Source organism: Myotis daubentonii, chromosome 8 (assembly GCF_963259705.1).
Source record: "Myotis daubentonii chromosome 8, mMyoDau2.1, whole genome shotgun sequence".
In the NCBI taxonomy this organism is placed as follows: Eukaryota; Metazoa; Chordata; class Mammalia; order Chiroptera; family Vespertilionidae; genus Myotis; species Myotis daubentonii.
The window spans coordinates 35522294-35537760 of NC_081847.1; the positions used below are offsets into that span (position 1 = coordinate 35522294).

The 15467-nt window shown below is 45.7% G+C and overlaps 1 protein-coding gene across 1 annotated transcript in view; it reads left to right on the forward strand.

Annotated features, from left to right (window-relative positions):
• Positions 1–15467, forward strand: part of LOC132240184 (vomeromodulin-like) — a 30461-nt gene that overhangs the window by 11084 nt on the left and 3910 nt on the right. Inside the window, exons 12-15 of the mRNA XM_059707507.1 lie at positions 236–296; positions 1327–1406; positions 12528–12647; positions 15040–15283. Coding sequence (XP_059563490.1) covers positions 236–296; positions 1327–1406; positions 12528–12647; positions 15040–15283 — 505 coding nt within the window. The remainder of the gene's footprint in view (positions 1–235; positions 297–1326; positions 1407–12527; positions 12648–15039; positions 15284–15467) is intronic.

The window sequence follows — 15467 nt, forward strand, 5'->3', positions numbered from 1 at the left end:
TCTAAGGCATTAAAACCTACTGAAGAGAGTCTCTGAAAACCCCCCAAAGAATTAGAGGTCTGAGAGATAGACTGAAACCCACCTCCCTACAGAACCCCGTCCAGTAACAGACTTCTTCCACTAGAAAAAAAACAAACCACATACACAGAGGCATCCGAGACTGCTTTCCCTGATGTGGGGACTAGCTGGGAGACTGGAGGATTGACTGATAAAATGTTCCTCCCATCTCTTCCAGATGGACGAGCTAAGAGATGTGATGTCTGCAGTTATGAAGAAATTTATATCTACCATTAGTGGTATGTGGAGTTAATAACATGAACACCTAGAAGAGTCAGTGTCACAAGCAATGTACAGGGTGTGAAGCCACACCACAGAATGTGCTGTGGCAGTGAGCACAGTATCATCTTATCACCACCTGGATCAGAGGACTTCTTTGTTTTTGTTTTTATTCATGTTTTCTTTCTTTTATCCTCATCCGAGGATATTTATTCTATTTTTTAATATATTTTTATTAATCTCAGAGAGGAAGAGAGGAGGAGAGAGAGATAAAAACATCAATGATGAGAGAGAATCATTGATCGGCTGCCTCCTGCACACCCCACACTGGGGATCAAGCCTGCAACCCGGGCATGTGCCCTGACCTGGGAGTCGAACTGTGACCTCCTGGTTCATAGGTCGATGCTCAATCACTAAACCATGCTGACTGGACTGGACTTCTTTGTTTTTGGATAGGGACTTCAGCATCGTCAGATGGCAAAACATGAAAACCAAATCAAAATGTCTCTTCTACAAGTCCAAATGAAACCCAGCCCACAGGGTATCTTCTGAGCAACAGCATCATGCCACTTAGAGGAAAGATGGAGCCAGGTCACCAGTCACAGAGATACTAGAGTTTTGGAAATTCAAGAGTCTGAAGTCATAACCCTATGACCATGCCACCTACACATATTTATGATGAACTCTAAGGGGGTTCAACATAGTACAAATGGCACCAAAACAGCAGAGCCTAATTCTTCTCATTTCTTAAGACAGTGAGGGCAGACACACCAACATATTTCCTGGTATCAATTCTTTGCACATAGAATGCTCACCAGGTTTCCAGTTACTTCTAGGGTGTGTTCTGGTCCTTATGAACTCACCAATACACACACAAAAGACTGAGAGACACGTGTCTTGCTCAAATCGCTGTGTTGAATGGGCAGGGGGTGATCTCTCCTAGAGCCATATACTGCCCAGAGATCCCTCCAGTTGGCTGTGGATAGGACACCAAAGAGGAAGCACCTATCCTTGTTTCTCTCAACTCAAAATGCTCCTTCTTCATTTCAGAAGTTTCCAGTCAATGGAATATTCCACCAGAAATAGCCTCAAATCTGCTAAACAATGCCAAGGCTGAACTACTTAAATCGGTAAGAGAGAAAGAAATACAAATATTTTCCTTTTGCACTAAAGCCCCCTCTGCGCTTCAATCTTCAGAGGACTAAATGGGGTCAGTGGGCCCTGGCATCATAGGCAGCTCCAAGCTGCCTTAACAGCTCCATCCCATTGGCCGTCTCTTTCCCAGGCAGATCCACTACCTACTGCCCCTTTCTTCACCATACAAGCCCTAACACTGAGACACTCATATTCTTATAATCAAATAATCTGTCCGCTGTCCTCATGTGGACTCATACTTCATTGACTATGCCTCAATCACCTCTTCAGAAACATGCCCACTGCATATGCCTGACTCGTCTACACAGTCACCTTGTGTCTGCTGGAGCCTCTCCTTCTCTGCCACCCTGACACAAATACCCGGCTTCTTCCCACCTATCTTCCCCACGCCAAAGGAAATATGAAGGAAAACTTGCTTCCTAAAAAAAACGATTAAAAGAATGGGATTTTTATTTAAATTTAACATCAGGAAAATGATGAAGATGGAACTAGGGAAGATACATGAGTAAAGAAATTTAAAATCTCTATCACCATTAAATGTCCCATTCTTAATAAACGTGCTTCATGAGTATAATATCTGACCAAAAAAAAATATAACAACTTCTTTTATGTTGGCTCAAACCTCAGAAGTTGTATATTCCCACAGTTCCACCCCCAAAGTCCTGTATCTGTGGCCAAATCAATTATTGGAGTGGAGAGGGTGGTGAATTCAGCATTTGCCTCAGTGCTGGTGTCCTACCTCCGGCTCCTACACCCCATTCCTCTGGGTGGCCCGGGACATATCACTTAGCCTCCCTAAGTCAGCCTTGAGTCAAGGGATTGGATCAGATGAATGCCAACTGTATTTCAGCTACAAGTGTCGGAAAGCACAACACAAACTGGTGTAACAACAATAAAATCGTCAGTCCTGCACATTCAGAGATGGTACTAGCGTCAGCAGTGGCTTGATTCCGGGCCCAAAGGATGACACCAGAATCCATGTCTTGGCTCCACCACTTCTGGGTGGTCCCCCACCTACCTACCAGGAGCTTCACCATCCAATTCTTTCTGGAATAGCTCAAATGACAATCACCGAGAAATAACCACTGGGGCTCCCGCTGGCCTGACTTGCTCCCTATCCCCATCCTCAGGGCAAGTGCTGTGCTCAGGGAGATGGAGGGCCCAGCTGGCACCGCCTGTGCCTGCAGCCAGCTTATATATTAAGAGTATAATTAGTTATTTTATCTCCCCACAGAGAGACCTTCAGGCAGCAAACTAAACCCGGCACGTGGGATACTAAAGAATTTCTGAGAATGAAAGCACTTTGAAACTTCTCTTATGGAGTCAAGGACATCCTTGTGATTAAGGAGCCAAGTTGAATAGTGTTCTGAACACGTCAACTACTCTTTGGAACCAGTGTCACCTTGAATGAACACGTGCAAGAAAATCAAGAATAGGGTTTCGGGTATTTTGTAATCATCTCTTTAATAATTATCTTGTTTTCATGCAGAAAAATGACTCACGTGTCTTCAATTCCTACAAATGGGAGTTTTGTGGTGTGTTCATGATAAGTAAAAGCACTATACATACTAAGGACATAAAAATCAATAATGTGAATGATAGGCGGCAAAGGCCAGGATTAATTTATGTAGGGTCCTAGGAGACAATCGTGACCATGATGAAGACATTTCTTCCCATGCCTCTGCCTGCTCCTCTCCTCTCCAAGTGCTTTCTTTTGCCCATTGGCCCAACATGAAAATCACACAGGGGCTAGGATCCAATGTCCCCATCACCACACGTCACACAGAGAAAAACACAAACCAAACGCTAAACACTGGAGAGAGCACAGCAGGTAACAGTCTGGTGATACCATAAAAACTGTGCTCAGTGTCTTGAGATTAAACTCAGTGAACAAAGCCAGGCACAAAAGACCACATATTGTACAGTTTATCTTATATTAAATATTCAGACTAGCTCAATGCGTAGAAATAGAATACAAAGTTGTGAATGCCAGAAGAACAGAGTGTAGGTAAGGCAGAATAAGGGTTTTATTTAGGAGTAATGGAAATGTTTTGGAACTAGATAGAGGTGGTGGTTGCACAACATTCTCAATATACTAAACGCCACTAAATTGTTCCCTTGACAATGGTTAACTTTTATGTTGCGTGAATTTCACTTCCATTTTAAAACAAAACACCTCCCAACCCAGAATAGCAAAAAGAATACCTAGCACCCGTATTGTTTTGTGATATCATTCTTCGTAAAAGTAATCAGGGCTCCTTGGGGGAAATGCTAATTCTGGGACTGGAGAGGAAATAGGAAAGATGGCCCTAGAGCTTCTTATACCCACAGAAAGTAGCTGGTTCTGCTTTGATAAGGGCTTTCTCCCTGATAGTTCCTGCTTCCCCTGGCCCCTCAGAGAATATTATGAATTCAGTGTTCAGTGCCTCAGAGAAGGGAGGGTTCCTCAGAAAATGGACCAAGAGCCTGAGTTTCCCAAGTCCAGGCCCTGAGAGGATGGGGTATAGAAAGACACACAGAAAATCTACATGCACAGGAGAGGTTCCCTCGTTGAGCGAGGGAGGAAGCAGGGAAGAGAAGTTTTGGAGTTCCTAAGAAAATACAGGACTGCAAAGCACATTTGATATTTGAGGCCTTGCGTAGAGGAAAGAGGCAAAGAAAAGCAGCCAGACCACCGAGAGAAAAGCTGGGTCCAGGTGGGTGACTGAGACGCCGCACCTCGCCGCTGGGCCTCGGGGCTTCCCTGGCCCTGCAGAGTGTGGCAGGCAGCAGTGGAGTTCTCATGTGCCCAACAGCAGCGCCACTGAGGGAGAGAGCCTGAAGCTCCCCCTCCCACCAACATCTCAGTCCCATGTAGCCTGGGCAGGCAGGGCTGTGAGCAGAGAAAGGCAGGGAACCAGAGGGCTTTGCATTCTGATGAAAACAGCTCCATAACTGCCAAGCGTGAAGAAATGGCAAAGCACAAACATGAGCCTCTACCTCAGGGCACCGGCCAAAGCCGACAGCAAAAGGCCTGGCCCCGGGAAAAGACCGCTGAGGAGAAACTTAGGCTTGTGATAAAATCCCCACCACAGGAAGAACGGGGGCTTAGGATGGACTCTGTCTTGGGCATGAACTAGTGTCCGGCTCCCTCAGTAACCCCAGCTGGCCTCGGGAAACAGGAGCTGTGAGAGAGGCCCTACCGGAGGCCGGTTCTCTAGCGTGCATGCGGCACAAGCCATGGAGGGACCCCAGGGCCTGTGCAGAGTCCCTGTCCTGTAGTAGGAGTCTGAGCCCAGAGCAAATCGTGCTGTGAGTTTATTACTTGACTCCAGACCTTCTGTCAAATATGAACGACAAGCCCAGCCGTGAAGAAGAAAAAATATCCCCAACCAGCAGCCCCCAAAGGGTCTCTGAGCTAGAGGGTAGGACAGCCCTGCACTTTGACCTTGCGAAGTCTCCTGGCCCTTGGTGTGTATATGAGATAAACTAAGGCTGGGAGACACTTTCCCAGGGGAGAGCTGAGTGCCACTCCAAGCCCAGAACTTCCCCACCTGTGTGTGAGCACAGTGCCTGGCCCGTGGTAGACACTGAGCATGAAATGATCGAATGCTGTCTTCCTCAGGACCGTGAGGAACGCTGGGCAGGCCCTGGCTTGCTCTTCACACCTCTGCTCCAGCCATGGAGACCCTCACTCCTCACTCCCCCCGTGACTGTAACAGGTGCATCTCACTCTGCAGTCTGACCCTGTGTCTCCACTGGAGACTCTGGGTAACGCTGGGTGGTGCCTGACAGGGTGTGCAATGAATGACCCCATTGCCAGGCCGAGTAGCCCACCGCTTCTCATGCTGAAAGTCAGGATGCTGGCTCCAAAGACCACCCTCCTCCTCCCTCCACCCCATATGGCCTCTCTGGCCCCCACCCCCACCCCCAGGTTTCTAAGCTCAGCTGGGGCGTAAACAGCCCGAAACACCTTTCCCACTCACCTGCTCCTGTGGCCTAAAGGCTCCCCCACTGGCATCACTCCTGGAGGTCTTCCTAAGGAAATAACACCTTTTAAGAAGTGGTTTTCAAATTTTCCAAAAGGCTAATGATCCACTTCTTCGAATAAAAGCTTACAAACAAACCTGATACATGAAACAGATGACGAGACAGCTGCTCTGTTAGAAAGAGGCTGGGGACTGTGGTTCTGCCCCATCTAGAATCCCCTTCTAACCCCCAAAGTGAGCACCTCTAAGGAACCTCTGTGCTCCGTGGAGTTCAGGCACTGAGTTACCCAGGAAGAGGCCGCAGTGTGTGAGCCATCAAGAACCAAGGAGCAGAGTGCTGAGGGAGGTGAGCGTAGGACAGATGCCTTTGACAGAGGGATAATAAACTAAATATGGGGGGAAATTCATTGGGAGAAACGAGGGGCCTAGAAGGGAGAACACAGAAGGCTCTAACTCTTCCTCACTCAGGACAAGGTACCACCATCCCCGAGCTAGTGGGTCAGGCTAAAAACACAGAAAGTCTCTGATTCCCCCACGCCTAGTCCAGCGCCGAGACCGATCCTGTTGTCCTACTGTCTAAATCATCATCAAATCCACCAGCAAGGTTCTCTGCTTCCACTCTGTCCCTCCTCAGACTCCACAGAGCAGCCAGAATGGACTTTTCAAAACATAAACCGAATCATCACTTCCTGGTTAAACCCTCCAACAGCTTCCCATCCCAATCAGAAGAAAATCCACACTCTTCACCACAGCCCACAAGGTGGGCCCTGGGCCTGGGCCTCCAGCCTCCTCTCCTTCCCCACCCCTCCAGCGCTCTCTCCCACCCCTCCCTACTCAGTCACACTGGCACTGCTGAGTTGCTCAAACCCACCACAGGTCTTGCCCACTGCAGACAGCAGGCATACACAAGCCTTTCCCTCTCCCTCTTCCCCTGACCCTGCGTGAGTAGTTTCCTCTTAGCCTTTAAGTCAGGGGTGGGGAACCTTTTTTCCACCAAGGACCATTTAGATATTTATAACGTCATTCAAGGGCCATACAAAACTATCAATTGAAAAATTATGTTTCTATGAAAAAAAGCTCCTAAATTTATTGGATTTTTTGAGTCATGCCTGTGGTTGCCCTGGCAGGGGCAGACCAAATGATGCGGCCTGTGGGCAGGACGTTCCCCACCCCTGCTTTAAGTAAACTTAAAAATCACCTCATCTAAGGAGTCCTCCACTATTCCCATCCCAACTCTTCATTTCTTTCAAAACGTTTATTATTTTATTAAAGAGACAGTTTACTCTTCTGTGTCTGTCTGTCTGACTACAAGTCACGAGAGGAGAAACCGTGCCTCACTGATGCATTTGTGGTGGCTGGCATATAGAAGGTGTTTAATGAATATCTGAGGAATATGTGGGTGGATGAATGATGGATATATAAACTTACTAGAGGCCCGATGCACAAAATTCGTGCAAGAGTAGGCCTTCCTTCCCCCAACTGCTGGCACCGGCTTCCCTCTGGCACCTGAGACCGGGCTTTCCTTGCAGCCTCAGCTTCGTCAGTAAGGCCATCTGGAAGGATGTCCAGAAGGATGTCCAGTCTTATTAACATATTCCACTTTTATTATTATAGATTACCACTAATCCAGGCCCCACTCACACCTAAGGACATAACATTACTGAAAACAAGAGGAGAGGCTGGGGCCAGGGACATCAGACTTTCCCTTTACATAAAGGTATATTTTGCCCTGGACGGGTACCTCAGTTGGTTAGAGCATCATCCAAATACACCAAGGTTGCAGGTTGGATCTCTGGTCAGAGCACATACTAGAATCAACTAATGAATGCATAAATAAGTGGAACAACAAATCAATGTTTCTCTATCTATCTATCTATCTATCTACCTATCTCTTTCTCTCTCTCCTCTCTCCCTTCTTATCTCATACTAAAAAAAAATAAATAAATAAATTGTTAAATAAAGAAAAAACAAGGATATGTTCCAAGGACAAATAACCCTTATCTGTTTATTGGAGCAGAGAGCTCTTCTAGGTAGTGCTGTAAAACAAACAAAACCTACTTTGAGATGTCCAACAGAGTCAAACTGCTCTCCTTTCCAGAATAACTTATAATTCAGAAATCTCACTAATTGGCACTCACTTTCCCCTACAATAAGTCCAAATGCTTGAGGTTGGCAACACAAAGCCACATCTCACACAAATTGGGAATCTTGACAATATTCATATTCTTAGAAATGTGTATGATAAATTAACACATCTGGGGAGTCCCTAAAAAATAACCAGAGATGCAGAGAAAGATATAAGGACAAGAATGGATACTACAGCATTGTTTATATGGTGAAAATTTGGGAACAACCTAAATGTCCAACAATACAGGATTTTTCTCTTTTTTTATAACAAATTCTTAGTGAGAAATATCGCACAGCTATTAACCTCATGCTTTGATAGAGTATTTAGTGTTAAAAGCAAATGCTCACTAAAAAATTAGGATACAAGATGATTTAGAATATGATTCCAGATGTGACTATTACATAAAATAATTCAAAATGCTGGCTGTGATTGCCAAATCACAGATGTAAGATTGCAAATGACTTTTATTTTCTTTTTCATATCTTTTCCAAACTGTTTATGGTGAACATGGTTGAATTTTACCATTAGGAGGAAAATGTTCTCATTTATTCAATGAATATGTATCTAGCACCTACTCTGTGCCACTTGAGCAAAAACCAGGCAAGAATGCTTCCTGCCCTCATGACATTAAGCAAATCAGCCAGCAAAAGGCCACATGACTACAAATTCCATGAAAAAGGAAAACTACAGGTGGATGCTGGGAAAAAAAAAAAAAGATTAACGATGCAGTGTAACCTGACTCAGAGGAGGTGCCAGGGGAGACCCCTCCGGGAGATACTGGTAGGTGAGCTGAGAATTGCAGGATGAGTGAGTTAGGCAAAGTGTGAGGAAAGGGTTCCAAGCAAGGAGAACAGAATGTGGAAAGGTTCTAAGGTAGCAACAAGGTAGGGATAACGAAAACACTAAAACAGCCAGTGCAGCTAAAGAAATCAGCAAGAAGGGTTGGGGAAGGACGACAGAGAGGAAGGCAGGAGTCAAACCACACAGAGCCTCCATAGCCAGGGCTAAAGATGAATGTGTTATTATGGTGGATCACTGACAAGTGTAAGCAAGAGAGTGACATGATCTCAATTCTGTCATACATTTTAGGAGAGAAGAGTGAGCCAGAGCTACAAAGCAACAAACCCTCATGGGGGAGGTGGGCAGGCGGATAACAACGTCTGTTTCATCATGAGAATTCAGGCGATTCATCCCTGAGGTGTCCAAACTGACCACCCACAGGAGCCCATATCCCGCCCATTGCATTCTGAAAGGGGGTGGAGACAGGAGAAAGGAGGCCTGAAGATGGAGGGAACTCCCTGACTCAGGTATGACTGCCACTTGGCATACTCAGAGCTGCTGTCTTATCTGATTCTCATAAACCCCATGTAGGAGAAGCAGGCAAGTGACACACAGAGACACTGAGGCTCAGAGAAGTAGGCCCGTTTGTTAGTTCATTCATTCACTTGTTCGACATTTGCTGCACTCTGGTGGACACAGGATGTACGCCCAGCCCTTGAGAATCTCTCAGACAAGTAGAAGAAGAAGAATGGCATGTCCTAGGTCAAGGTTCTGGTTTCAGGCACATCTGGACGAGAGCCCCAGCTCTGCCACTTTGGCAGAGGAGCAGGAAGTGCTCTGAGCTACAGTCTCTTCATCGCTAAAAGGAAATGTGGGTGATTACGTGAGGCTGTTTATGCTGCTGACCATGACGATGGGTTGTTGTAGAGTGAAAAGAGTTTTCTGGGGGCTCCTTAGTAAGGGTTTGGTAGTTGTAACCACAACATTAAGATTCAACTTTCCGTGTGGCTTCCATGACATGACCTTTCTCTGCATCTCAGGCAAAGCAGTTTCTCCTCCATGTGAAACTCAAGGTGCCTGAATCAATAGGCAAATGCCACTATGGTGCCACTGGCAGCCACATATGGAGCCAATTTATTGCATTTGCAGAAAACAATGCCAACTAGCAGCAATGTGTAGCCAGTGAATGGCAAACCAGCAGGAGGTGCTCAGAGAGAAAGCAGCAAAAAGGAAGTGCCCATCAGCCACTTCCCCTTCTGGGAATGAATGAAAAGCGCCTCTTGGCCCACACATACTCCACTTTGACTTCCAAAGCAGAATCCACAGACCCAACACTGAATGTGGACATCAGTGGGGAAACTGGGTAAAAAAGGAACAAAGCCTACACACAGACATCTGCAAACACGTCTTAAAGTAAATTACTGGCCTTTTCAAACCTCTTAAACATTTATGACAAGGTATATACGCATGCATGGGTATAGTAGAATGTATCAAACTCTATCCCCAATTGAAAATATAAACTTCAGAGTGAGGTTAAAATGTCTCTATAATGCCTTAGCTGGTTTGGCTCAGTAGATAGAGTGTCAGCCTACAGACTGAATGGTCTTGGGTTCGATTCCGGTCAAGGGCACATGCCTGGGTTGTGGGCTCGATCCCCAGTGGAGGGAGTGCAGGAGGCAACCTGCAATGATTCTCTTTCATCATTGATGTTTCTATCTCTCTATCTCTCTCCCTTCCTCTCTGAAATCAATTTTTTTTTAAGTCTGTATGCCTGCCTTCATTCTGATAAGGAAAGGATCCATTGGGGAGTAAAGAAACATAACCAAACTTATCAGTGTTTTCTTATTGTAAATAAGGTGTAATAGTTGCCAAAACTTGGGTACACCATATTGACAAAGAAATGGTATAAAATCTGAGAGAAAGGTGGAAAACAATTGAAAATATCTGACCCAATGGTAAATAATAATGATGATGACAGTAAATTATGGAATACTCACATATGCCAAACCTATGTTAACTGCCTAACATAATCGTCATGACAGCTCTATGATAGGGACAATATTATCTCTACTTTATGGATGAGGAAACTAAGCCAGAGAAAATTATTAGATAATGTCCCAAGGCCGAACACTGAACCAAGATTCACACACATGTCTGTCTGGCCCCAAACCCTGTGCACAGAAACTCTGCCTTCCCCAAAACACTGATTCATCACCTTTAATAAAACACAAGGCTCATTAAAAAACCCATGAGATATGTACCCTTAGAAATAAAAATTAACCCAAAGTTTACACAAAACTCCAGAGAATTCGGGAACATAGATTTGCTGCTAGAGGCCCTGTGAACTCCCAATACCAACAAAGATGTGAGATTGATTACACCAGAGAAGGAAACCAAGGCAGGAGTCTGGAAAGACTGCTGAGGGACCTAGAGAGGCACAGACAAGCATATACACAGATAAAGTACAAATGCATACACATATGTGTGCATTTCACTAAAAAAACACAGGAAAGGTCAAAATTCTGATGCCTCCGTCACCAGGACACCCCAGCTCAGCTGGGCTATGGTGACACCTTCACCCAGAGGCAATTAAGAATTGGTATCTGCGTTATCACCAGCAACTGTGATCCAGCCAAGCCTTGGCCAGCCTTGAAAGGACCCTCCCTTTCAAGAGTCAGCAGTCAAATCACTTAGCACTTAGGGCTTGACAACAAGGGAGCCCCAGTGCTCAGCCTGCTAAGCCACCTTCTGAGAAACCGCTCATGTGGGTCCTGGATTAGCAGAAAGAAGTCAATGGCTGCCCCACCTCTTAGGGTTGAGGGAGAGAGAAAGAGAAGGAACCAGGAAGCCCCAAGGGGCCTTCAAAGGCTACATCCCGGATGTGCCCCGCCCCACGCCTGGAGTAGGGCTCATTCCTTGGGTCCAGAGAAACCATTAGCAACCATTAGCAAAATCAAGGGCCACACCCACTAATGGGTGTCACAAATTTCAACTAAAGGATCACTCACTTTCTCCCAAATGTCCAAGAAAAATAAGATCCAGGACAGTTGGGTTTTGTCCTCCTTATCATCACGTGTAAAACCCATGGTTCTAGTCTCTGAGAAAAGGTCAACTATTGTTTGTTCTATGCATCTGACATTTCAGCAAATCCCAAAATGGGGCCTTTGGCAACCAGAACTACACTTGAGGTACAGTTTGAGAACCGCAGTGGGGTTGGCAAGGGCCAGGCAGCAAACATGCTGAGCCTGCTTGAAGGCAGGAACCCAAACCAATGCCCCCTCTTCAAGTGAGCAGAAGCAGACATTAGCCACGCTCTCTGTCAAAATCATCTCCCTCTCCCACACTCTTGCTTTGTAAAGCTGTGATACACCACACAGCAAGATGGTGACAGGATGCACAAAAATCACAAAGATCCTAGTGGTAGGAACTGAACAGATGACTGAGAACAACCTCTTAAATAGGGGAAAGCCTGAGGCCCAGAGAATGGGCTCTAGAATTTTGGGAGCCATTAAATAAAGAACAGGTGAGAGGAAGCCTCACATAGAGACTGAAATTTCTAAAATAGAACTGAAAGGACAGCGGACATCTGAAAACATTTCACTCTCATCCCAGAGGCCCTCTGGGAACGGAACGGGGCTGAGGAATTTATGTAACAGCCATGCTTACAATCCCCAGGCCTGTATTCAGGCTCTCGGCCACTTCAGACACTGTACTTTCCAATCCTCCTGCGTCCATCACTTATCCCTAAATCTGTGCATGTTTGAATATGTCCTATCACACACACCTGATGTAAAATATTACTTAACAGGGAAACACCCTATCCAAAGTGACCCATGCCCTCCCTCACAAGTCCTTGCCCTAGAATTGGTCTCTCAATGCTGAGTGCATAGCATGGACAGGGCCCAGCACTCGTACCTTTCTAACAGGCTCTCAATGAGTTGGCACCTGTATATAGCCTTACAGACTGCTCTACACTGCCATTCAACCAGCACCCACATGACTCAGAGATAACAGGCCTTTAAAGATTTAAACTAGAAACGGGACAGTACTTGGACAGACAAGCCCTCTGAATAAGGTCTAGGCACCATGAACATCTCTCAGAAAGGCACTGACAAATGTCACAACCATTAGCAGGTGCTGATCTTGGAAATCAGCCTGTATCACGCCTCCCTTATCAGCACACCTGAATGGGGTCCTTCATGTCTGATCACTTCCCCTAGAGACGCTGGTCTATAAATGAGGGCTGCAGCTTTCCGTCCGACAGTCCCAGCAACAGCAGGAGGAGCGGCAGCTTCCGGAAAAGGTCGCCCATCAACACCGACCCATCGACACTGGGCAAGGTAAGAACTCACTAAATCAAGTTCACAAAAGAACGGGCCGAAATTCGGAGGTGGAAACAAGCTAGGACAGTTCATCAGAGGACGATCACTAGGGTTTGCATTTAGAATCTCTTCAGCCCCCTCCCTACTAAGCCACACAGCACTCTGCCTAGCACAGTAGGTGTCACAATTGCCGGTTATGCAACTGCTTTTAGAAAAGGGGGATTTGTTACTGGGACTCTCCAAGGGTCCCACTAAAGACGATGTCTAACAATATTGCCATCAACTCAGTCACAGGCACAGAATTTTATTATTTTTTTCTCACTGGACACTTACATGTCACTTGACACAGTAAAGGCCAATTTCGCACAGATGAGGGTAAAATCAGAAAAATAATGAAATGTGATGATTTTTTTTATAACACCTCATTGGTTCAGTGTGAAGGACTGGCATTGGCTTCTGATTATGTCCTTCCCAACGTTTCTGCAATAGCGATTCTGCTGATGATGCTGCTAAGTGGCAGGCAGCTAGATCTGGGCAATGCCTACCTACCCATGGCAAGAACAAAGGTAATTGATTTTTTAAACTTGTCTGGAGAGAAAAATCCAAACAGAGAGAACCTCCAAAGTGTACTTGCTTCACTGAGGGAAAACGCCCTAAGACACAAGCCTCCATGTTACCCATGATTCTCAATGACAGCCAGACTTTTAGAATCATGGTAAGGGAGGAACCTGACAGCCACTGAGTGAACAGCTGAGCTCAGAGTCATGTGGGGCTTTCCTGTCTGGGAGTGCACCCAGCTCTCTGCCTTCAGCTGGAAACAGCAGTAATAATACTACCTTAGTGCCTGGACTTGCTGGGAGGATTGTATAAGATGTTGCAGATGTTAGCACAGTAACAGGTACAAACACTGACCAGTATCAATAAGGATATATGTACAGACACATCCCATGCAACAGAGGTAGAGTTGAGACTTACACATTTATACAATCACATCAGTTATGGCTGCTCAACCCCAGCCAAGAGGAAGAGGCCATGTGACCTGTGGTCAACAGGATCACCCATTGCCCTGCACACAGAAGGGGCCACAGAAGCGGGATGGCCTGGTTAACTCGATCATTCACTCACACAGGGAGCCCGATTTGTGCTGAGAACTAATACAACTGTGTGAACTGGCTCATGCCACCACTGAAACATACCAGTGCTCTCCCAAAACCAGAAGAACAGGCCTCAAAAGACAGAGTAGCCCTTAGATGGTTTCACTCACAAGGGGATGGCTCTGGCCTCTGCTAACTGAGTTAAATTGCCAAGACAGCCCAAATACCAAAATGGTGAAGAATGCCAAGCCTGGGAATGGTTGATTGGGTGGTTGAATGCTCCTGACCATGGTAATTACTAGGGGGCTGGACAATGAGCCAATCTGCCACCTGTATATAGTGGTGCCTGCTTATATAAGTTTCACCATCTGAATGATGAGGACACAGGCCTTCCTTCTCAGGGTTTTACAGAGAGTTTAAAACAGCTCATATCACATCATTTGTACTTCAGAAAGAGATGGGCACTTGGTAAGCTCACACCAACAAAGACACTGCTTATACATTACCTGACCAAAAGCAGGGAGAGAGCTTGACCACTGGAGAGATAATATAGGGTGTCCCAAAATTCACGCAAGAAGTAATTTTGATAGAAAACACAGGTTTATAATTAAAAATTGTAAATTTTTTATTTATTCATAAAGTATACAGTATAGGGTTATGTATGGAATAGCACATTGGGTAAATGGCCTCCACGGCTTTGCTGGCACAGACGCAAAGCCGTGGTCTTCACTGGTCTTCACTGTCCCTGCTCCTGGGCCATAACTGGTACTTGGTGATGCTTATCATATTGAAGGGATTGAAGTCAAAGGGCAACAGATATTAGAATCTGATTCAATAAACCAAGTAAAATTAGGCTTTTATTTTTTGTTGTTGTTAATGCTCACGCAAAATTCAAATCTTGTGTGAATTTTGGGACACCCTATATTTGTAGCTGAAGCATTCAAAACTCTCCAGTTACCCAGAAGTTGACTCAGACCACTCCAAGGATGTTTGAGTCAAAAGGACTGGCAGGAGGATGTGGGACGCCACAGGTAAGGCCTATAGTAAAAGGGCAGGCCTGTACTCAAAGGATGCCACCAGCCCGTAGATACATTTATGCAAAGGTGAATAGAAGTGAAAAAAATGCCCTTATCAAGATATTGACTGCCATGTGATGGAACATTGCTCCTTGAATACACTATGCAGGCTAGAGTACCTGCAATGTGAATGACACCCCCCTACAAGAGGTAGGATCTTGTGTGTACATCCAATATAAACATACTGGCAGCTCTATGGTCCACTGGGAATGTGGTGTCTGACGAAGCCCTCCTTTGCAGATATCAGCCACCAAGATGCTAACCCTCCTGGCCCTGGCCATCACACTGGCTGTCCAGGCACAAGCGCTTGACCTGTTGACCCCACCTTCAGTGCTGGGAGAACTTCCTGTCAAAAGACCCCTTCCACTTCCCATACAGTTCCGCAGACTTCTCCCAGCTCCAAATGGTTCTCCCCCTACAAGACGTCTAGCTGAGACTCCCCCTGTGGTCAAGAACATCATGTCTAGCAGCAAGCTCTATGACTGTAAGTAAAAATTATTTCATCTATACAGTTTGACTTTCACCTCCCTCGCACTTTCTCATTTCCAAATTCAAAGACTATTCATTCCTTCTTAACAGTGATTCTCAAAGAGAAGTGGTAGAATCAACTCAGGAGCTTGTTAACCAAACAGCTGCCTGGGCCCTGACTGGTGGCTCATGTGGTTGAA